We start from the raw sequence: 24,249 nt of genomic DNA on the forward strand, positions 1-24,249 counted from the left end.
AGTGTATCTCCTGTGCTCAATGGGGTCATTTCTTTGCATGTGTTTAACCTGTTTTAACACGCTGTTGCATGTCTATTTTGTCTACAGTCCTTTGGATGAATGTAACCTTGATTATGATGCACTTGCTCTGTCCAAGCAAGCTGGATATGCTCAGATGTCCTGCTTTATGATTGGGTCAGCACTGATCTCCTGTTTAATGATTGGATCAGTGATGATACCCTCAACTCTCCTTAAGCCCTGGCACAAGGCGGCAGTCCGTCTGCCCCGTTTTCCAAGGATTGTGCAAAGACTCAGCCGACAACTTCACTTTATATGGCAATGGCACATTTGTGTTGAACAAGTGCAATAGAATTGCACTGCTCAGTAAAACATTTGGTTGAGCAGTCCGGCTCAACATGAGCATGTAAGAAAAAATCTTCAAGTCACCCTGTCAGAAATGGCATTCCCTGCCGGCTTATATATATATATATATATATATATATATATATATATATATATATATATATATATATGTATATATATGTATATATATATATAATTTTATAATATTTGTGTCACATTTTGTCAATTTGCAAGCAGTTGTGATGGTCATTTGAGCTAACTTCTAAACAATGGTTAAAATGATGTGAAGTCACACTTTTCATATGAGCTGACTGCAAGGCACCCACATTACGCACAGGCAGTCGCAGTCAGGGACAGCAGTCATAATCATAATTCCGAGTCTCTTTTCCTTCACGTCTCTGAGCTTTCAGCACCTAAAGTCTACTTTGAGCCGCGCGGGTGGCGCGGTGCCGCTTGTTCTATCTTGATTCGAACTACTAACCAAGTCTTAAAGAGATCAAAATTCAATCCCTTTCTTAGAAAAAGAGAAATGACGTTATTTGAATATGTGCCCAAAAATCCTTAATGAATAACTTAGGACGAGTAGGAGGCAAATTCCGTCCCAGCTGTTTCCTGTTGAAAATGTCTGTGTAATGTAGATAAATGTGAGGGATTTTCTCCCTAAATCCGTCTCCTGTTCGCTAAATCTCACTTCTCCAAAACGAGCCTGCGCAATGGAACAAAGTCGGAATATTGAGATGTGACATTGCCTGCATCTCATCCTCTTTTCTCTCTGTTTTTTAATGACTTCAAACAAGTTCATTTTTGCTGGGCTTTGTCGTGCGGAGACCCGTGGGGATGTCTAGCGCTCCTTTCTTTCAGTGGCATTTATGTGATGTCTTCAAGGTAACTTACCTGATTTCCTTTGACAATAGATTATCACCTTTGGATATTCACTTGCTCAGTGTTTGCATGGAGCATCCTTATCTAGTCTAAACGAGCAATAAAAAAAAGCAAAGCAAATGTGCAGGTTATCTGTGATTCAGTTTGCATGCAAATCAAACGTGCAATTGTAAATATTTGTTTTAAGCTGTCATGCACATTTATTAGTTATCATCAATGCATGGATGTGCATGCATGCCCCAGTGATTTTCTTTATTATATATAAATTAGAGACTATATCCCCGTTTGCTTTAATTGATTAAAACCTTAACATGTGTCGTGCATGGGTTTTCTCTCCCTGCCTGGATAGAATGGGATTCCACCCAGTCGCACACGCTCCGGCTGCCCGGTGCCTTTTTCATCATAATGCCCAACTGTAGTTCTGAACTTTGAAAGTATTTCTGCTGAGTGTGCACATTGGGTGCTAAAAGTCTAACATATGCCTCGTGTTAGGCAGAGCTTAAGGAGTCTAACAGGGGTGCTTTGGCCATACGGACCGTGTGGTTGGGGTTGTGATGTAGATGGATCATGTCCTGTGTTTATTCTCTTTATTATGTATATTTGGCCCACTTAGCTTCCTCTGCTGGGTTTGGCCCGGGAGCCGTTTTCCATCTCACTTTTGGATAGGCATAAGAGCCCTGGGCTCATAAATAAGTCGTCTTTTTGCATCGTTTTTTTTCTTTTTTTTTTCTTTTCCCCCTTTTTTTTAGCTTTTGCGGGGGCCACATTTGCATTGATTATTTAAAAAAAAAAAATAGCAGCAGAAACAGCCTACATGCACAAAAAAGACGTCGGATGTTGACAGCCAAACTTAAAATCGCCTCATGTTTGTTTTTATTAGTTTAGGAAGTTGATGATGCAGAATTAGAAATAATTTGATATGGGAAGAAAGTAGCTTAGTCTACGACTATAGTAGGCTTTAACGAGACAACAATATTAAAAGTGGGCAACCTTTTTGTAGTTTTTAGTTTTGTTAGTGCATGTTCCGTTTGCGCACCATTTGGGAGCAGCAGGTTATAATAAATAGTTCTGCATAAATATAGGCTAGATTTAGTAGGCTACCTTCCCTGTAAAATGCTTTTTTGTTTCAATTTCTCTAATGATGACGCTGATGATGATGTTCAACCGGTTGCAGCACCAGCGAAGAAGCTATTAAGGCAATTAAAATAGGCAATGTTCCATTATGCAATTGGTTGTCAAAGTGGGGTCTGGGGACCCCCAGGGGTCATTGAGAGAGTTCCAGGGCCGGGGCCCCCAGCTAAATGATAGTTCCGAACCAAATGGACCTATGGGTATACTCAGACTCTCAGAGGGAAATGGGCCAAATGGACCGGTCAGGGATATAAATGCCATTAATGGGGTCCGAACTCCGTAGCCTATAATGCCTGTCAAACTGGGGGTCCTCGGTGGTTGATAATCACTGCTAGAGCAGTAAAAATCTTCTCTTATGGGGGGTCCCTGTCGTATCTTTTCAAATGGGGGTCCGCAGGCTATAAAGTGTCGATTTGGGGGTCCTTGACGTGAAAAAGTTTGAGAAGCACTGCCTCATACTGTCTTTATGCTGTGTTCTGTGTTGTGTGTGTGTGTGTGTGTGTGTGTGCGCAGTGTGCGATGTGCTGTATCTCCTGTACCCACACCCTGTCACTACTGCTCTGCGTCCTAACCCTCACTCCGACGGCAACAGGGGCAGGGCCGGAGACCCTGTGCGGGGCGGAGCTAGTGGACACGCTGCAGTTCGTGTGTGGAGACAGAGGCTTTTATTTCAGTAAGTGCACCTTTTTATTTATTCATAAAGCTGTATCTGTCCCCCCCACAGCTCTAATGCGCACCTCTACCTCATAGTCATAAATAAAAAAGCAGATTTTTCTTTTCTTTTTTGTCTTCTTTTTTTTGAGCGTGCCAGTAACTGACAGAGTGTGTATGTCTGTCCTTATGAGCACGGCCTCAACAGCTGCAATAACACTGGATGAACTACCTTCAGGTGGCGCTGTTGAGCAGCCTAACAGCTCATCCGCACTGCCCGCCACGCCAGCGATGCGGCGCACGACGTCGTCCACCCCTCCTTTTTTCGCTCGCAGAGTCTCAGCTCATCCTCACTGCATGCGATGCGACGCGAGCGATGAAATCTCATTAGAATACATTTGTTTCAATGAGGACGTCCTGATCTACCGCGAGCCACGTCGTCCACCCCTCCTGTTTTCGCTCGCAGAGTCTCTGTTTGAGCGAGGTTTCGCGGCGATGTCCATAGAGATAAATGGCCATGTCCCGCCCCCAAACACTTTTTTTTATTATTTATTTATTTGACTGGTTCAGGCTACGTCGCAACGCAATGGCCGGCGCTCCATATGCGGACAGTATTTCGCAGGACATCGCGTCGCTCACTCGCGTGCAGTGCAGATGAGGCGTCTCTATTTGAGTGAGGTTTCACGGCGATGTCCCGCCCCCCCTCCACAAACACTTTTGATTATTATTATTATTATTTTTTTGATTGGTTCAGGCTACGTCACAACGCAGTGGCTGACGTGCCATATGAGGACAGTTATTCGCTCGACATCGCGGTCGGAACGCTCGCTCGCTGGCAGTGCGGATGAGCTGTAAGGCACCGCTCACTCCCTCTGGGTGGGATTTATATCTACTTGTCTTGACTTTCATATAAGCATTCTTCTAATTCCCCTCCTTCATTCCATTCCTAGGATTTCTTCACTTTACATCTTTTCTTATCAGAGAAGAGCTGATATCCCTTAACACATCTGTCTTCATTGCAGACTGTAATAGAGTAATATGGCTTGATGCCCAGGTTTTGTACAAATAGCGTGACTGTGTATCTTGTCAAAGGTTCTGAAAGTGTAGATTGATGTTAAGCAGCTATATGAATATTGTCCTACTCATGGCAAATCACAGCTCTACCCATGGGAATGGGGCTTTAAGTGGAATTTGGCTGACTATCTCTAAAAGGGGGGGGGGGGGGGGAGCCAATGTTGAAGTGATTTCTTTTCCACTAGAAAAGCGAAAGCTAACCAAAGAAAACCCTACACTAAGAATCCAGGATTTAAATCTCCTATTTTCCATTAAGGTTACTGAAGCCAGCCCAGATATATGGAGCTACTGAGGTTAGGTGCAATGTTCCTCCAGCAGTTACTGTTCCTTCAGACATGTACCCTGATCTCTCTCTCTCTCTCTCTCTCTCTGTCAGAGTGGAGAATAACTACTCATTCACAAGGGGGGGGAAACGTGGGACCGAGTTACTAGGGCCCAAGGTGGAGGGGCCTAATTATTTTATATATACTTTGGCTATTGAAAAATAGCAGATATACAACCTCACAGCGCGGCACCGAGTGCTGCGCTACGAGCTTGTAGATCTGCTAGTTTTGATATGTGTATTTTTTAAGAGAACATTTGTAACTCAAATTTTGCTTTTAGGGGTCCCTGGAACTAAATATTTTGAGACGGGGGTCCGTGGCCAAATACATATCATTTTGGGGGTCCTTCACATGAAAAGGTTTGAGCACCACTGACATAGAAACACAGGTTTTTTTAAAAACCTTAGAAGGACTTGAAATATTTTTGAAAAATGTACAAAGCTTGCAGCGCGGCACTGTAGTTAAAGAACAAAATAACGCGTAATAATGCATTCCCAGTCTAAATGGGTTAAACCCCCTCCCCTATGAAGAACTTTCATGGGGGCCCCGCAGTGTATCCTTGTGTCCCAGGGCCCAGGATTTGGTGCGACACCCCTGCCTAGGACCCAGCACTGTAAAGTCCTCAGTGTTCATTTAAATCTAACATTTACAAAATGGTAAATTTTCACTCAGGATCTTGCAGTGTGGAGCCATGTTTCTTGGACGTGCCCTTGTATTATAGTAGTAGCCTACACCGCTGGCAGATGTGGTGTGAAATGTGTTAAAATCTCACCAACCGGGGCGCCCGCTGGCCTACCAGTCCGTGCACATGCCGCATGGGCTCTGATGCCTGACAGCGTGACGCGGGTTCGAATCCCGATCCCGACGACCTTTTCTGCATGTCTCTCCCCATTTCCTGTCAGTCTACTCTACTGTCCTATCAATAGAGGCATACAAAAAGCCCCAAAACAAATCTTAGAAAAAGGAAAAAACACAGCCTGCTGTAGCAGCTTCCCTCTCTCCAGCACGAAGCCATGCACATTTGGGGACATTTAGCATGGTTGATGTCCCCCCACATTTAACATGGTTGATGTCCCCCCGTCATGAATATGCCTCTGTCCCAGGGTGAGCAATCATCTTCCACACGTGGTAGGCATTTGTGTACTTGCTAACTGGAATTGGAGAAATAACTACAGTATTTTCTGGACTGTAAGGCGCACCTGACTATAAGGCGCACTGTCAATGAATGGTCTATTTTCAAACTGTTTTCATATATAAGGCGCACCTGACTATAAGGCGCACATAATAGACGCTACTGTTGCGTTATGCATCCAACAGATGGAGCTGTGCTAAAGGGAATGTCAATGTCAATGAATGATCCATATATAAGGCGCACTGGACTATAAGGCGCACTGTAGTTTTTTGAGAAAATTAAAGGCTTTTAAGTGCGCCTTATAGTCCGGAAAATACGGTACCTATTAGTGCAGTGGTTCACAATGTTTTCAGGCCGCGACCCCCAAACTACCGGTAATCATATTTTAACTGGGGATCCACCCACCCTGACGAGCACTAAGAGTTGAGGCATTACATTTTGTATAACATGGTTCCATTGTGAAAACAGATTGCATAGGCGTTGCGAGGAGTTATGAGCATGTATCGGCTAATTTCACAATTTCTGGCTCTAATATTTTGACAATTTGGGCAATGTTTAATTTGTCATTTCAGAGGTATTAAAGAGTCCTTAAATTGTCACTTTAGAAATATGCAGATACCCTCTATACACTTTAACTGTATGTTGTTTCGTTTTATCATTATATACATAGAGATCTTTATCGTGCTGGGGGTGAATGATGCTTAACACATCTGCTGCCTCTTAATCTGAAGGTTGCTTGGTGCCTCGGCGCCACGTCGTTTCCTCCGTCGGCCGCCGCTATTATTTTGAAGGGCCGGAAGGGGGTTGTTTTTGTTTTTTTGGATTATCACTTGACGGCAACGATTACGTCATCTAGTCACATGACAGTGTGCGACAAGAAGATGAAGATGGCTGCGCCCTGCCTTTTGCCTTGTTTACATTTAGATCTGCTGCAAAATGTCTCAAAATGGCTATTTTGTTTAAATGAAGTTTCTTTATGGGCCTCGCCATTGACTTAACATTGAGGAGCTTCACTTCGCGTGCACGCCCAACGTGCGTTGTAAACAAATCGCCGACATTACCGATGCGAGCGGGACCGGAGCGACATTAAGTAAGTAATAATATCTTTACTGTATATACAGTAAGATTCACAGTCCTCACCGTCAACGGCGCCATGGTATTAACCCTTTCAATGACAATCCTCACCGTCAACGGCGGCTAAAAAGTTAAGACAGTGGTTTTCAAAGTGGATTCCAGGGAGGGGGGGGGGGGGGTCTAAATTGACCCATACAAGGCTTTAACTCTGACAGTGTACAAATGGAACCAAATGAACCCTAGCGGGTCCATTTGGTTCCATTTGTACACTGTCAGAGTTAAGGTAGACCTTGAAATTCTCTGCACTGCAGACCCACGGGTCATCAGTGTGAAGTCAGTTGGCCGTACAGTCCAAGTTATGCCTGGGACAGGCAAGTAGACATGCAGAAACGGGTTTTGTGAATTTATAGTAGATAATATAATAATAATAATGTTTATTATTATATTATATATATATATATATATATATATATATATGTGCAACGATACACAAAATTCACGGTTCGATTCGGTTCGATATTTTGTTGTCACGGTTCGATATTTTTTCGATACAAAAAAATAAACAGAAATGTCCTTGATTTTTAAATTTATTTTTATAACTATGTATTTTTTCTTTAACTTTGAACAATACGGTACCCAACCTCTAGGGTAGTTGTTCTCTAAGTGGGTTCTGCGGACCCCTAGGGGTCCTTGAGGGGGTTCCAGGGGAATGTGGATGTGGAGTGGTATTGTATTGTATTGTTCGGTACAGGATCATTCGGTTTGATATTTTTCGGTTCGGTTTGATTTTCGATATTCGGTTCGATATGTTGCACCCCTAATATATATATATATATATATATATATATGGGTGCAATGGATTGCAAAATGTATGGTTCGGTTTGATATTTTGGTGTCACGGTTTGATACTCTTTCGATAGAAAAAATAACAGAAATGCGTTTATGATTTATAAATGTATTTTTATAACTACGTATTTTTTGTTTAAACTTTGAACAATACGGTACCCAACCTCTAGGGTAGTGGTTCTCTAAGTGGGCTCTGTGGACCCCTAGGGGTCCTTGAGGGGGTTCCAGGGGAATGTGGATGTGGAGTGGAGTATTGTTCGGTCTTGTTCAGTACAGGGTTTCGGTTTGGTACAGGGTCTTTCGGTTCGGTATTCAATATTCTGTAAGATATATTGCACTCCTAACCTCCTAATATATATACATACAGTATATATATATATATATATATATATATATATATATATATATATATATATATATGTTACAGGGTAACTGGGTAACTCAGGGAAACTGTGGTAAGAGCGCTCGTTTTGTAGTTCACCACACACTAATCACCACCAGATGGCGACGCAGCCATTCAATAGTGAAGGCGCTGACGTCACTCGTTTGCGACTCTCTTTCTTTATTTACTAGCCTAGCCTAGCCTAGCCTAGCCTAGCCTAGCTTAGCCATTAGCTCCATTGTAGTCACTTGGACAGGGCGTTTATCGTGGGCTTGCCCAGGCCTTACGGCCTGGGCATAAATATAGCGATTGCATTCACCACGGCTTCGTAACTCGCGCGGCGCTCCGCCGGCCGCGCGGCCCTGGTCCGCTGGCCTTCGCGCCGCTTGCAATGTCGTGGACAATCGAGTGGCTCCGCCTGGAGGACGTTGTTGTGGCGACCGCTTGTTCCGCCCTGTGCGGCACGGCAAGCGCTCCGTTTCTCTATTTCTCTGAGACGCAAAAAAAACGTGACATATATATATATATATATATATGTGTAAAGGTTTGGGCCACTATGCATCGCACCGCCAATCCGACCGATATGCCCATATATTATGTGGAGATTTCTGATGTCATCAATCAGCCCATAATGGTATACCCCCCACACTGCTTGGTTATTTCGTCAGTGTCACTTGCCTGTTCTCATCTGCTTTTCTCGCCCTTAAAAGTTTGCATTCTATCCGCAGGAGTTTTATGTTGTGTCTGACATCAGTGTATGTTGATCTCCATAAGACTTCATATAGGGCATTTTACTCCATAGTGCTTTTGATGGGGGCTATATGTACATATAAAATCCATCATTTAACTCCATATACTGCTGATGGGGCACAGTGGTGCAGACGGTAGCGCTGTAGCCTCACAGCTAGAAGGTCCTGGGCACATACAGAGATCTCCGTATATGGTCATATCAGTCGGATTGGGAGGGCCGTGTAGCGGCCTAAGCCTCTAGTGTTGAATTTCTTTTTATCAGGTCACCAAAGTACGGTGTTAAGTGATTTAGCGTTAACCATGCTAACCTACATCTGGCTTTGTCTTCCCCACCCCAGGAAGACTAGCTGTTTGCTATGGCACCAGCTAATGGGGATCCTTATTAAAATCTATATGTATATATGTCACGGTTTGATAGAGAAACAGTACGGTCGAGAAACGGAGCACCCGTCGTGCGGCACGGGGCGGAACAAGCGGTCGCCACAACAACGTCCTCCAGGCGGAGCCGCTCGATTGTCCACGACATTGCAAGCGGCGCGAAGGCCAGCGGACCTTGGTCCTGCTCTCCGCCCCCGAGCGCCGCAGGCGCGAGTGGCCGCGAAGAGCGGGCCAGGGCCAGGGCCGCGCGGCGCTCCGCCGGCCGCGCGTGGTGAATGCAATCGTTATATTTATGCCAAGGCCTGGGCAAGCCCACGATAAACGCCCTGTCCAAGTGACTACAATGGAGCGCTCCCTAGCTCATAGTAAGCTAATGGCTAAACACTGCCGAGCTAGGCTAGTAAATAAAGAGAGTCGCAAACGAGTGACATCAGCGCCTTCACTAGTGAATGGCTGTCGTCGCCATCTGGTGGTGATTGGTGTGTGGTGAACGACAAAACAAGCGCTCTTACAATGAACGTACTGAGTTACCCAAACGTACTGTAACATATACAGTAGGCCAATTATATGGCTATATATGGGCATATTGGTCAGCTCAGTGGTTCTGGTCAAGCACCTATCTGACGGACTCGGCGCTGGACACCACACGTCCTCGGCGATACGTGTGGCGAGTTTGAGGTTGATCGGTCCAGCAATTCTCGACACACGGAAAGGACAGATACGCATTACGCACACTGACACGCAGGCGCATAATGTAGAGATGTCACACATTTTTAGTAGGATAGGAGACACATAGCACCATTAAGATTAACGAAGAATTCACAATGATGCTCTTTTTCAGTCATTGATTGCATTAACGTAATACTGAATCTACTGTTGCAGTCTCAAAAGCAATTGATTTAGGCTGATGGTTTTGTTTTCAGGACCATTTGCTGCATTATTCCATCTTGTTTCACATTGACTTTAGGGGACCAGAACAGAAGCAGACATATTTTAATGCTGATGAAATCTTAAACATGTGCAAAGATTCTGATGAGGTGCGAGGGTGTTGTGAGAGACGCTGATGATGTGTCAGCTACCGATAGTGGCTTTTTGTTACATTTGCTGTGAACGCTTCTCCCAGCAGGCTGCTCAGAGCTGTTGTCCATATAGTTGTCATCTCACGAGAAACAACTGAACAGAGGCCAGAGCAGCTCGTAACTCTGGTCTGATTGATCCGTATCAGACCACTTCTGATCTGTTTGAGGTTTCTGAGCAGTCGGTGAACTGTCCATCTATCAATGCCACATTCCCACATTTGTGTGTGTGTGTGTGTGTGTGTGTGTGTGTGTGTGTGTGTGTGTGTGTGTGTGTGTGTGTGTGTGTGTGTGTGTGTGTGTGTGTGTGTGTGTGTGTGTGTGTGTGTGTGTGTGTGTGTGTGTGTGCATCCTTTTTCTGAAAAAATAATTGTATACATTTTATGTATAACAGGGTGCCTTTTCTCTCTAACTATTTGAACCACATATATACCAATCAAAATATCTGGAGAATCCATTTCGGTTGTGTCATCCGTAGCACCCAGTAGTGTGACAGCTGGGGCCAATGGAGCATTGCTCCTGCCCTGAACTCTTCCCCTCCGGTCTGGTCATGATATTGCACTTGGCAGGCCTCTGACTGATGATGTGTCCTGGGAGGGGTTTGCAGTGACACCGGGGCCCACTGTGGTGAGCGCGAGTTGCCAATCCACCTGATGCATGTCACCGCTAAAGTAGCTGCGCTTGCATTTCATGACTTTAGATTTCATTACCCTGACAGGAATGTGAAATACTAGTCGGTGGAAATTCTTTATATTTTTTATTTCTCTTTTGAAGATAATGAAACAATCTGTGGCTTCATGAAAGAAAGAAAGAAAGAATCGATCAATCCTCTACCATGGTCGGTTTTTCCCATTATTAGGCTGAACTAGAAATCCTCAGTTGTCTTTGTAATGCTTTAGCAGACAGGATTGGAGTGTGATCTGCATGGGATATGGAGGTAGACATTCCCTGAATAAGGCCTTTGAGCAGGGTGTCTCCTGGCAGATGTCTAACTTCAGTAATGTACTATTCTAAGTCACATTTAGTTCCTTCAGAAGAAAGTTCAGATAGTTGGTCTCGAGGTTAAATTTGAGTGCTGAGCCCAGTGATTGATGCACCAATAGCTGAAATACTGATTGATCCTAAGCCAATTGCCTCTTTAGTTGTCTCATTCGATGTTGTGTAATGAAGGGCATAGTCCAGACCAAGAGGACTTGAAACCATTAGCCACCATCAATTAATGTGCTTGTCAGAGATGTCCTGTTATATCGGAGATGAATACCTTTCCGCATGCAGAAATGTGTTTGCAAAAATAAATGGAAAATACTTGGTCAAACACTGACCGGGATACTGTCACCAGGATAGTACCTAGTATCTTATCCTGGTAAGTATTGCACATAGTATTTTACATTTGTATCAAATACTTTTTTTTGTATTTTCGCCCATCTCTGGATATAGGCGATAGCCTTGCCTTACTTACGTTTCAGTTAAAAGGATCATAATACAGTATACAGTATGTCTTTGTTTATGGTACCTTATGGTACCACCATGCATTGTCAGTTGTGGTGGTGTTTAAATTTAAAGGCAGAGAGATTGAATTTGAGCACTGTCAGTTTTGGATGACTCAAAGGTCTGTATTTTGATTGTCTTAAGTACCAGCTCTTATGCCATAACTTAAAGGCCTGTCCATACTGTCTCCGACCACCAAACCTTTGGTCGGAGAGTTCCGACTTCCCGACATGCAGCTTTCCGAACTCTAATTCGGGGTAATGCTTTTCAGAAGATGCAAGTGACGTCATTTTGTAGTTGAACCGGACCTTTCTGACGAAAAGTATGGACAGGCCTTTAAGTTAAGAGCTGGTACTTGAGACAGTCAAAATAGAGCCCAAATGGTGTTCAGTGAGAATTATGCTCAGTTAGGGTGAGCATAATTTGGTTTTGGTTGCCATCCCTGAGGAACAACATAGGAAGAGAGGAGGAGAGTAGAAATTGCAGGTCATTGATGAGACTTTCCCCTCAACACTGCTTGTCTCTGTGAATTTTATTGAAAGCAGCTGTGACTGGAGCATTGTAGTAGGTATAAACAAAGCATATCACACGCATGGAACACACAAGCATGGGCAAGTGTGCGCGCGCACACGCACGCACGCACGCACGCACGCACGAACGCGCGCGCGCGCGCACACACACACACACACACACACACACACACACACACACACACACACACACACACACACACACACACACACACAGCTAGGGCTTGTCCCAGTGCTGCAGGGGATTATGTGGATTACAGGATGATCAGTGCTCCCCTCCTCCTTCTCCTCCCTAGTGTGAACTAGTGTGAACTCCTTGTGTGTGTTCACACAACCTTCCGCTGTGTGAACACACGCAGCGGAAGGCAACCGAGCTCTGAAGAAAGCCCTCCTGTGTCCTCCCCATCACTCCGAAAAAGGTGTTGTTTTCCCATTGAGGCCCGCACGTACTGTAAAACTCTGACCCTCCTCTGAATTACCACTCCGAGGAACAAAGAGGCGTCTCATGAAAAGGACACACAGGCGTCGCCCAGATTTTGATCTGTACATTAGTCGAAGTCAAAGACACGAGGGATTTGAGGACACTCGCCGACCAAACAGCACTTTAAACTTTGGAACTGTCCGTCCGTTCACGGGCCTCAATCCATTCGTTTTAATGCACAAAGTGCAAAGCGAAAATAAGGATATAATGTCGGCTTGCATTTTGTTCAAAAGTTTGCCAAGTGCTTGTTTTTTGATTTACAGTTGATCTGCTGGGCCTGTCTGGCATATTCTCCCTTCTGGGGTTTGGACTGTCTCATAAAAACCCTGAATACACTTTCATACTGGATTTTAATTATGTCACAAAAGAAGATGGACCTCAGCTGAAAATGTGAGGGGAAACTGAGCTTTGCCATAAACCCTTTTGTGGTACCAGTGATAAAGAGTTAGTTTCCAGTTCTATAGCAGCTTTCGGAGTCCCAGTCCAGCCATAAACTGCCTGACACTTTGCAGGCAGAGTATGCACTGGCTCCAAGAATTCACTGTTCTTTATTGACCACGACCAAGCGCTGAAACTCCGGTCCTTGCTGTGCCACTTTGGAATGGGGGAATCCAGACATCACTTGTCTATAGTGTTCCTCAGAGGAATGAACGCTATGTGGGTTGTGTCTGTCAGAGGAAGAAACCTCAGTTTTTCTACATAGCGGTGACCTCTGCTTGACCGCATAGCCGCATCAAATGGAGTAGTTACTAAAAACAAAAAAGGGCAGACTGCATGTTTGTTTTATGACGAGGATGGCTGGTGTTGCAGAGTTCAAAGTATTCAAAAGGAAACAGATGGGACACTAACCCCTTCTTAATGATTCAAGTGCTTTCCACTGTCTCATTTGTAATTAATCAACTGAATTTGAACTGTATCTGTGTCTAAATACAACAGGGACAACCGGAGAAAAACACTTGCAGTTAATGTTTATCTCCTCTGGGTCTATGGACGGTTCTACAAAGTCTTTTCCCAAGCGACGTACAGTCTTTTGACGATTGTGGTGAACGAGACAGTAATAGTGATAGTGACAGAAGATAGTGTTGCTTGGAATCCTATCCCCCATGGTAGTCATATGCTGGTCTGTAAAGGCGCTGTCGGTAAGCATAGCAGTAGTATTGGAGAGCAAAATCCGATAATCTTACGGTGGCCGGTGGGACCATCCTGTGTTGTCTGATGCATGGGCGACCCGCGCATCAAACAGGTGCCACATGGTAACCTGTTAGCAGGCGTGAGAATGAGCTTTGACTTAGTTTAATTTCCTATGGGTAGACCATTCCAAACCACTGCATTCACTGACAGTGTGTTATAATGATAACTGATTATGCCTGCTATAATGACCTGAAAGAACAAAGCTTAAACAATGGTCGTTTCCTCATGGTTCCCTCCTACCTTGTCATAGCTTGGCTTGGATAGCTTAGACTCGTGCATCTGGCAGGGATAGATTTGTTTTACAACAGTCAGAAAAAACCCTCTTTTGTTTATGAGGGATTAATGCTGCTACAGTATCACTGGAAATAATGCATTTAAACCCTCCAAACCCCATTTCCAACTGATTATTATTTGCATGTTTTCCCCAACCTGCCCTAACTGATTATTCTACATGCCACAACCCGTGCCAGCTGATTTCTCTCTCCTGTCCAGCTGTTAGTGCAGCGGGGTTGCGAGCTATTTTGAGAATAATAGCGGATGTTAATTTGTAAGGCTTTATTTTGTGGAACTGGAAAACAGGCCAAAGTGCTACACAGCACTCATGCCTTGCTATGGCTATTACTGTATATAATCCTAGTCACAGGGGCTCTGTAGCAAATCTTGTCTTGGGAGACATTGGGTGACAGTCGACGGATAGGACAGATACTCTCACAATGTGACAGAGGAGAGCTAGTGCAGTGATTCTCAACCTTTTTAATTTCAAGGAACCCCAGTTTGATTTGTATTATTAGGCCTCGGTCCCCCATTTGAAATTATTCGTATCGCTGGGACCCCAATCTTCACTATAGGATCCTGTTAATTTATGGAACCAAGTTTCATTTGTACACACTCAAGAGTGTACAAAATGGTTTGGTTTTTTTCTAACCATCAATCATTCAGCTGGGGATACCCTGGAATCCCCTCAAAGGACCCTGATGGTCCTGAACCCCACATTGAGAACCACCATGTTTCTTCAGATGGCTAAACTATGATTGGAAAGGAACGTACGTTGCAATAGTGTGTGCCAACGGTGACGCAATTGTAGTCCTTGGGTGGGTGTTTCAATTGTTTGATTGCATAGAACTAATGCTTTACTCCAATCAGAACACCTGTGTAAGGCTGTGTTGACCCAAGAAATGGCCGCTCTTAGAACTACATTTGGCACACCCTATATCCCAGACAAAACAGGGCGGTGCATTAACTTTAAAATACGTGCGCAAATATATTCCAAAACGTGCTTTGCCTCCAATTTGTAATTCAAATACACACAAAAAATGCATGAATCCAAAGAAGATTTTAAACTGTGAGAAATGACACCACCTTTTTTGTTTTTGTTTTACTCGTCTGCAAATATTTAGTTTTCATTAAACTTGTCATTTCTCAGAAGCATGAGCACTTTATAAATTCCCACCAATTGCATGCACACCACACCATGCGTTTCCCCGTCATGTGCAGGGCTTTTTTTTTTGTTTGTTTGGTATTCTCATTCATGACTCCATCAACCTCTACTGTATCTTGGGTGTCGGGAGCTCCAAGGAGAAAGATGCTTCTGTTTCTGAATGAAAGCGGCTTCTCCTTCCAAAACAACATTGTCAGGACAAGGCAGAAAGAGCGCAGAAGTTAATGCACTTTGTCAGCACCGGCAGCCTTCCGAGCCAAGAGCTATTAACTCTGAGGGGGAAAGGCATTTCCTCCTTGTAAATGCCATATTAAATTATTATTATTTCATTTGGTAACAGGGAAAAGCCCATCAGGGCTATATTGCCCAAGGTGAGAAGGGAATTGTAAATGGAGAGAAGGAGTTTTTTATAAAGGCCACTGAAAGAAGGTGTTTTTATTTTTCATTTATTTAAAAAAATAAGTTGGGGTGGATGTGGAAGGAGCTGCCCATTGGTGTCATTGCGACTCGAAGCTCGATGTCATGCCCAAGCAGAATGGCTGGGCATCAACTTCTTCACCGGTCCAGTAACTATTATCACTGCAATCGATTTTCCACTGTAGTCCTCTCTCTATAAAATATTCCTCTGTCGACCTTTAAACCTCTGTTTACCTCTCTTCACTTCTGTTTCCTGGCATGAGAAAGCCGCATCATGCCTCCATCTTCGGCATCCAAGTTGGCTCGGTGTGAGCCATAAGAGCTCTCGGGGTTCTTTCGCCAAATGAAAATGTGAATGAAGAGTGGAGTGTAGCCACTGGAGGTGTGGCCTGAAGGCCTGCCTGCTCTCTCTGCAGGTTGATTAGGCCCACAGGGCCTGTGGTTTGGCCTCGGGGTAAGAGATACCCAGGCGAAAACGGCAGAACGTGATATTCGCTACTTTGGGGTGACTGCGACCCCCTTTTTTACAGGAGACTGACTGCCAAAAAGGGTCCATGCTGTGCAATGTGATACACTGTAAATTTTACACTGAAGAAATCCATGTCATTAAGGCTGTCCATATATCAGCGTAATCAGGCCCATGACCTGGCCGTTAGCACTCCACTATTACAGGCCCTGTGGTCTGGATGCTGGCCACCATTTGTTACAGAGTTTTGATTCATTCCACGCCTACATATAAGGCCCCGGCTGGGGCACAGAGTGCCGTGCTATGAGCTTGTAGATCTGATATTTTTCTAAAATCATGAACATGTGTGCAAATCTTTGAATATATATATATATTTTTAAAGCAAACATTTGTAACTCAAATCTTTCTTTCTCGGGGTCCCTGGAATAAAGTATTTTTAGATGGGGGTCCGCGGGCAAGTACATATAATTCTGAGGGTCCTTGACATTAAAACGTTTGAGCACCGCTGATATAGAAACATTACTTTTTTTCAGAAAACTGTTTTTAGAAGACATTTGCAGAATTGGCCTCAGGTCTTCCTGGAACCACTTTAACCATTCTTTTATGCTTTAACTATTCAAAAATAGCAGATATACAAGCTCACAGCACGAAACCGAGTGCCGTGCTGCAAGCTTGTTGATCTGCTATTTCTTTTAAACCGCGATTCTTTTGCAAATCTTTGAATATATCTTTTTAAAAGCAAACATTTGTAACTCAAATATTTGCTTCTGGGGGGTCCCTGGAACAACATGTTTTGAGAAATACAAATACAATTTTGGGGGTCCTTGACATGAAAAGGTTTGAGAACCACTTAGAAGAAGGATTTAGAAGACATTTATAGAATCAAAATATTCAAAGACTTGCAAAAATGTTCACCATTTAAAAAAAATAGCAGATCTACAAGCTTGCAGCGCGGCACTCTGTTCTCTTAATTGGTTCAAGTTTGCAATAAATGGATGAAGCCCGCGGAATGGGTTCAGTTAGCATAATCTTGAGGGGGTCAATGCGGTTGCATTCAGTTTCTGTTACAACGCTACTACGCCAGTCTTAATTCACAGGTGATGTGGCAGTCAGCTGATCATTGCCAACCTACTTAAAGCCTGCTCAGTTGTCTCTTCCTCCTGCCTTGCTGATTGGCTGCTGGCTTGCTTGCCCCCACCGCCTCCCCAGCACCACCAGTAGGCTCTGCTGCTAATTCTGTTCCCCATGGGCGGTGTTTATATATTTATATCTCCCTGCTCCTAATGGTTATTAATGTTCTTCTGTGATGCGCTAAGCAGGGAGAAGCAGAGCCTGACGCCAAAATAAATGTGACATATACACACTTGTATTACTCATTTATAATAATAATAAACATTGTTTCAATCCTTATCGTGAGTTATCTGACTGAACCATAACATTAATTCCACCCCACTTTTCTCTCGGCCCAGGTAAACCTACAGGCTATGGCCCCAACGCACGGCGATCACATAACCGTGGCATTGTGGACGAGTGCTGCTTCCAGAGCTGTGAGCTGCGGCGACTGGAGATGTACTGTGCACCTGCCAAGACTAGCAAGGCAGCGCGCTCTGTGCGCGCGCAACGCCACACAGACATACCAAGAACACCTAAGGTTAGTACCGCAGGGCACAGAGTGGACAAGAGCACAGAGCGTAGGACAGCACAGCAGCCAGACAAGACAAAAAACAAGAAGGTGAGCACAGCACCGAACAGATACACTTTGACTTTAAAAGAGATTAATCATCAGGCAAACAGAAGGGGGGGGTGGGGGGGGGGGGGGGGGGGGGGGGGGGGGAACAGACCAAAGAAGTATAGCGTTGTTGTCTGGTGGAAACCTTGTATGTCCAAAACCATTCGTTTTGTATTTATCATTTTTAAAAAGGATTTAAAATAGTGAAAATAGCTGATCTACAAGTACACAACGCCTCGCATCGCGGGACACTGGCTTGTCTATCATTGTAATACTGGCCTAGTAGCCCAATCATAGGCTACTGTGGACCAGGAGTCCCACTGCCTCGACACGTTGCGGGCTTGTAGATCTTCTATGTTCGGTTCGTGCTGGTTGTGGTGGGCCGGTCTGGGCCAAGATGCCAGGGCCGAATTTATGTCCCAGTCCGGCCCTGCTTGTAGATCTGCTATTTTCACTAGTTTTGTTCGACAGTCTTGTATGATGAAGCCGAGCTTTACTTTATGAAATAATGTACAAATTTGAAACTTGGAGATGCGAGGTTTCTGCCCGACAATGACGATAGACTTAATTTTGGTTTTGTATTTGGTGTTTGAGGGCATTTTGAAGAAAACCTAAAGCATGCATATACATATTATCCCCGGAATGTTAAGGGCAAAAAGATCAATAGAAAGCTTGATTAGTGACACAGACATTGATACCTTACTGCATACTGTAGCAACATAAATCAATCCATATAATAAGTGGATCCCTTTCCACCCCCCACAGAGACCTTTATCTGGACATAGTCATTCATCTTGCAAGGTATGTCTTTTCAAGGTGATGAGGACTCTTACAGCAACATTCTGGGTGTTACTTTAACTCTGAAATTGTAAACATGGACCTGTAATTACACTTTCAGAGTTACATTAACACTTAGGATTTTCTGTGTATGTGGATCACAGCATGCAAACAAGGGTTTCCATGACCAGAGAAAAATCAATGTAGAACTCTGCCAACTATGGCAACCCACTATAATCAGTTTTCGTCAATGCGTCCTCTACTTTGTGTGAAGGAAATGATTTCTTTGATGCAATGTGACGTGCTTCAGCAGCAGCATGTGGTTTTATCTCAGTATGGGAACAATTTGATAGAAAATAACTAATTTGCCCCTAGTTCTGAAATCTTAAAGCACTATGCCAAAGAAAGAAACCATTAAAGTCTAAAGGCAGACTTTGTCTCATCCTCTATTTGACAACCATCCAGACACCGTGAACCTTTTAAGATTCAACTCAATGCTTTTTGCCCTTCTCTCGAAAAAAGAAAAACCATTAGCAAGAGAAGGAACTAAGTGGTTTTTGTGGTCAACCTGACAGCACTCTCTCTCCAGGGCAAATTCTCTCTACTCTCCTACAGTACATCATACACTGACATTCCGGCGTCTCACTAGAACAGATTGATGCATGCAAAGGCCCCAGTCATAAAGCATGCATATCATATTCAACCTATCTGTTGGGTGCAATGGCCTCCTCATCACCCATCCATTCATTCATTTGTGGATTTGCGGTGCCACTTTAAATAGTGGTATCAATGTATGAATCTTCTCCAAGACGTGGCATATACTGTTTAGTTTCACCCATTTCATGAAGTCACTCATCTACTGTCTGTGGGCATCTCACACCCAACGCTGTTAAACCGCTTGCTTGACCTGTATTGCGTCTAAATGCTTTCTCTCTTTTCATTTTCATTTTTATTTCAGGAGGTGCATCAGAAGAACTCAAGTCGAGGGAGCACAGGAGGGAGAAATTACCGAATGTAGAGAGCGAGCTAATGGACAAATGTGGAGCAGCCTGGGAAGAGGGGAAGGAGAGGCCTTACCTGGTGTCCCTGTGGAACGGTTCACTGTAAAACAACACAATGTGGATGCTAACAATGGTACAATAAGCTCTACAATATGATAGAAGCCTGCAAGTCAAGTGGTGTGTGAGGGATTGGATGAGGGATATTCTGATTATTTTATACACTGCACCATTCCATATTGCAGTCGTTCCCAACCTTTTCTCCTTGGAGCCCCCCCCCCCCCCCCCCTTTCTTACATCTGACGAAAGCCGAGTCCCCCCCACGCGTGAGCGCATACACACGCTTGCGTTTGTCAGACATGTTAACCACTAATTTTATTTCCCATACAGTGAATAGCAAAAATAGGTGATCTACAATTAAGCTCACAAAGCATTGTGGTGCATTCTATGCTTTAGAGTTATATTCTTGTACATCTGCTATTTCCGCTATTTTCCCATCATTTTGAAAGATTTTGAAACAAATGTTGACTACTTTCAACAATATAATAATGACATGCCCAAAATAGGGACGCAGGTTGAAGGTGGTTACATTCAAATAAATTGCTATTACTGTACTTTATAATGATGTTAAATGTGTAAGTCAGCTGTGTTAAAGTTACAAGTTGGAGACTGGTGTCACATTGAGAACATACAGTACAGGCAGACAGTGGATGAGAACAAGTGATTTTGTGCAACATGTTTAATATGTTGGACTACCTCCTACACCAGGGGTCTTCAACAGGGGGTCCGGGACCCCTAGGGGGTCTTCAGAGTTACTACAGGGGGTCCTTCAAATCTTTGTGTGATAGAAACTTTTTTTCTCCTTTTTTATATTAACCACTTGAACCCTAGTGTCCATATTCTGAGAACTTTAGCCAAAAATAGCAGATCTACAAGCTCACAACGCCTTGCGCTGCGAGGCTTTGTGAGCTTGTAGATAGGCTATTTTCGGCAAAGAGCTTTGGAGTAGAGTGGAAAAGGAGCAGACTAAGTACAGAGTGAAAGGTCAAGTTTATTAAGTATTGACGGTTCAAGTGGTTAAATATCTGAAAACACAAATTGACATGAATCCAAAATACACTGATGATTGTGCTGTCAAACAATGACACTATATGGAATCTATGTACAGGTTGTGGGGGTCCCTGCTTCATCTCTCTCTCAACTAAGGCGTCCTTGGCCTGAAAACGTTGAAGACCCCTGTCCTACACGCCTCCCAGTGATCTTTAACGCCACACCAAGGGTTGCCTGGGTTGGGAAACACTGCCATATTGGGACAATTTAAAATGTATTTTATTCTTTTGTTGTCAATGCAATGTAAACAGACTAGTTTAGCTGCTGAGGGGAGCTTATTATACCACCACATCCCCTGGCTCCCGGAGGGTTGGGACGCGTCTGGCATTCGGCCAATCAGAAAGCAGTCGGCTATGTATGGGAGACAGACAACCTGCGAGTCCACCCTCTCCCATGAACTTTGAGGAGGTAAATCTTGGTCTGGCCGTACTTTGGATGGTTACACGTCTTTTGTGAGACAGGATACATTTATCATCAACTCACATATAACAATTGCTGTTTTAATTCAAAATGATTAGCTTTGCGTTTCTTTTGCCGATGTGACCCCCACCTCCAAAAAAAGCATTGCATTGGTGTTATACATTATGCATTATTGAACTTGTTAAAAAAAAAAACATTCTGCTTTAACTGACATAGATATTCTATATGCATCCCAAACAGTTCATCAATGGAATGTAATCACAGACAGATGTTGTAGTTGAATCACCTTGCATCCAAGTCCTGGTTTCACTGTGGCTGTAAATGGTAAATGGTGCATTTATATAGCGCTTTTTATCCAAAGCGCTTTACAGAGATTGTGCATTACATTCACCCATTCACGCACACATTCATACACCGGTGGCGGAGGAAACCATGCAAGGCACCAACCAGCTCACAGGAAGCAATGTGGGGTTCAGAGTCTTGCCCAAGGACCCTTCGACATTAACTCAGGGGGAGCCCGGATTCGAACTGGGAATCCTTTGGGAACCCTTCGTGCTCTAATAACGGTTTCTCTACCCCTGAGCTATGCCGCCCCACAAATGTATCCAAGTCAAAGTCACAAAGACAATGTTTGAGTCCAGTCTGAAAGGTGTGGGTCATTTATGATCTGTCGTATGACATTATATAAATCTGGATTTACATAAATCCCTCCCATGTTGTTGCACATGTCATGGAGAACATGCAACCGAGCAGTTGTCATATTCTGCTCAGGGACCTTGCAGACAATCTAAATAGATAAAAATGAGATGAGGCACGAAAAGAGGAGTTGCAGGGAAGGTGAAATGTACAGTTAAGGAAAATGGGGGAAAGACAACGTCAAGAAACAAAAATATCAAAGACCCCCAGAGCTACAGTGAAAAAGACTTATCTGGCAGGTAAATGGTGTTTCTTGCCAGTCGCCAGGGATCAACATTCAGGTTGAGACTTAAAATCCTTGGCTGTTAATTTCAAGTCAAACCAAAAGTGTATCCAATAATCCCCATAAATAATCCTGAGCTGAGCTAGACTAGAATTCAGTATTCTTGTTCTTTTGCAGAACTGAATATTTTCAATATACTTTCACAAATCTGTAAAAACTGTGGCGATTAATAATTGATTAATCTTAGATCTCATATTGATTTTGTATTTTAAGGAAGCCACAAATGTTGCTTCTTCCATAATATAACATCTTGAATGGACACAACAAAACCACACACATTAATCTTGACCAAACGGACATGAACACTCACACTTAAAATACTCCCACAATACAAGTAAGCTAAATAAATACTTCACTTGCAAATAATACACAAACTGTACACACAAACACAGACAGTGTAAATGAAGAGTTGTGCAACGTGAGCAAGGTTCAGGAACACATATTATGCAGGCAAGTGCACACAAACTGACACTTGCACACGCCACGCGCACAAGCTCCATGAAAAGCCAGTTCTGAGAAGTCCTTTTGTTGAGATTGACAGTAGCGTCTGTTTGCACAAGGCATCCATGTGACATTCAAATTGTCCCAATAACGTCCCAAGACAGCTCACCTGTGGCACTGTCTCCTCTGCCTGGCTGTGTATAATAATAAAACAGTACTCCCACTTATATGTTATCCTATACATTACATTCTACTACTATCATTGTACATGATGGTTTCATATAACAAAACTGTATTAAGAAAATTCCTATCCCACTGTATAATGGTGCTATTTTGTAGTTTGTTACTTGCAAGAGTTGGCAAAAAAAGAAGAAGAAATTCCGACAGATAGGCAGGGCTTACATTGGAGGTCTTCCCTTTTGCACAGCCTTGTGGCCACCATTTTAATGGTGTTTTTATTTGTATGCTGTTTCAACAAGGTCGTAGTGTAAGCGAGCAAATGTATCTGTGTGAAATCTGTGAATGCATGGAAAAGTCAAAAGATGTTGTTCCCAAGAAGGCAAAATGCTATTTTTTCTACTGTTTTTTAAATTATTGTTACTCAGTACAGATCCCTATGCCAAAAAAGAAAAAGAAAAAAAAAAAAAAGAAAAGAAAAGGGGGGGAGGGAGGTGTGTGGGGGAACTTGATGAAAAGTGCTGTGAACTGTGATCTTCCAATTGTATTAAGATTGTTAAAAGTCTATGGTATGCTTTTGTCTATCCTGAGACGTGTATGTAGCCTACTACATGCACCTCACTGAAAGCCTAGGTACTGAACAATTGGAAACATTTATGAATAAGCCAGACATTTAATTTATATCGTTCAATACCATGCACTGTTTAATAAAACAGTCAATTTAAACTTGTTTTCACTGATCATTTTAAAAGTGCTTTTTATGTGTTACTTATGATCACCATTATTCTTCAGATTGAATTGTGCATGTTGTTTGTTTTCTTAAAAAACCCTCATCAGTTGACCTAACCATATTAAATAATAAAAAAGAATAACTTTATACTGGTCAGTAGACAATATTTGACCCTCTACAGATGTATAGTAGATACCAAAGATGCATCATTTGAACAAATACGCCTCACACAGTTGTGTTTCCATCTAGTATGAATGGTCTCAACCAAACTTTTGAACAGATCATATAGCATATTACTTGATGGAGTGCTACAGCCAAAGTGTGTCTCTATAGTCCCTGGAGAAAAGCTTGTATCAAAAACAAAATGAAAGTGAACCAAGTGGAAAGGCAATGAAGTAATACAATAATAACACAAACAAACTTTAAAATGACCTGACTTTGAATCTTCCAGTTTTGTTCATCACTCATCTCAAACAATCGGCCATCTCAAATTGCACAAAAACCTACAACTGCAAAATGTTGCGGAACGAATCATCGTTTCACGAGTGTACGATGATTTCCATAAACTTTCACTGTCAAAGGAATTGTTTGATTCAAGCGCTGTTATTTATGGTGCTCCGTTGCCTTCTGTAGAACATGTTTAGAATTATGACAGATTGTTCACTGCTCCGTTGCCTTCTGTAGAACATGTTTAGAATTATGACAGATTGTTCACCATTCCTGCTGAATAAACCACTTGTCAACATTATGAGAATGGCTGGTCATTTATTTTATGCAGTTCACACGTGCGCTCATATAAGTCCTCGGAGAAGCACAATCATCTTGTAAAGAGTATT

At 43.1% G+C, this 24,249-nt stretch overlaps 1 protein-coding gene across 1 annotated transcript; it reads left to right on the top strand.

Annotated features, from left to right (window-relative positions):
- The first annotated feature begins 964 nt into the window (after window positions 1-964).
- Window positions 965-23,409, top strand: igf1 (insulin-like growth factor 1). The gene is given in 5 exon segments (XM_080754749.1): window positions 965-1,145; window positions 1,147-1,227; window positions 2,869-3,028; window positions 17,522-17,703; window positions 19,517-23,409. Coding segments are annotated over 5 exon segments (504 nt in total). The 5' UTR covers window positions 965-1,124; the 3' UTR covers window positions 19,577-23,409.
- Window positions 23,410-24,249: the final 840 nt, after the last annotated feature.

This window comes from Nannobrachium achirus (assembly GCF_963921795.1).
Source record: "Nannobrachium achirus genome assembly, chromosome: 23".
Taxonomy (NCBI): Eukaryota; Metazoa; Chordata; class Actinopteri; order Myctophiformes; family Myctophidae; genus Nannobrachium; species Nannobrachium achirus.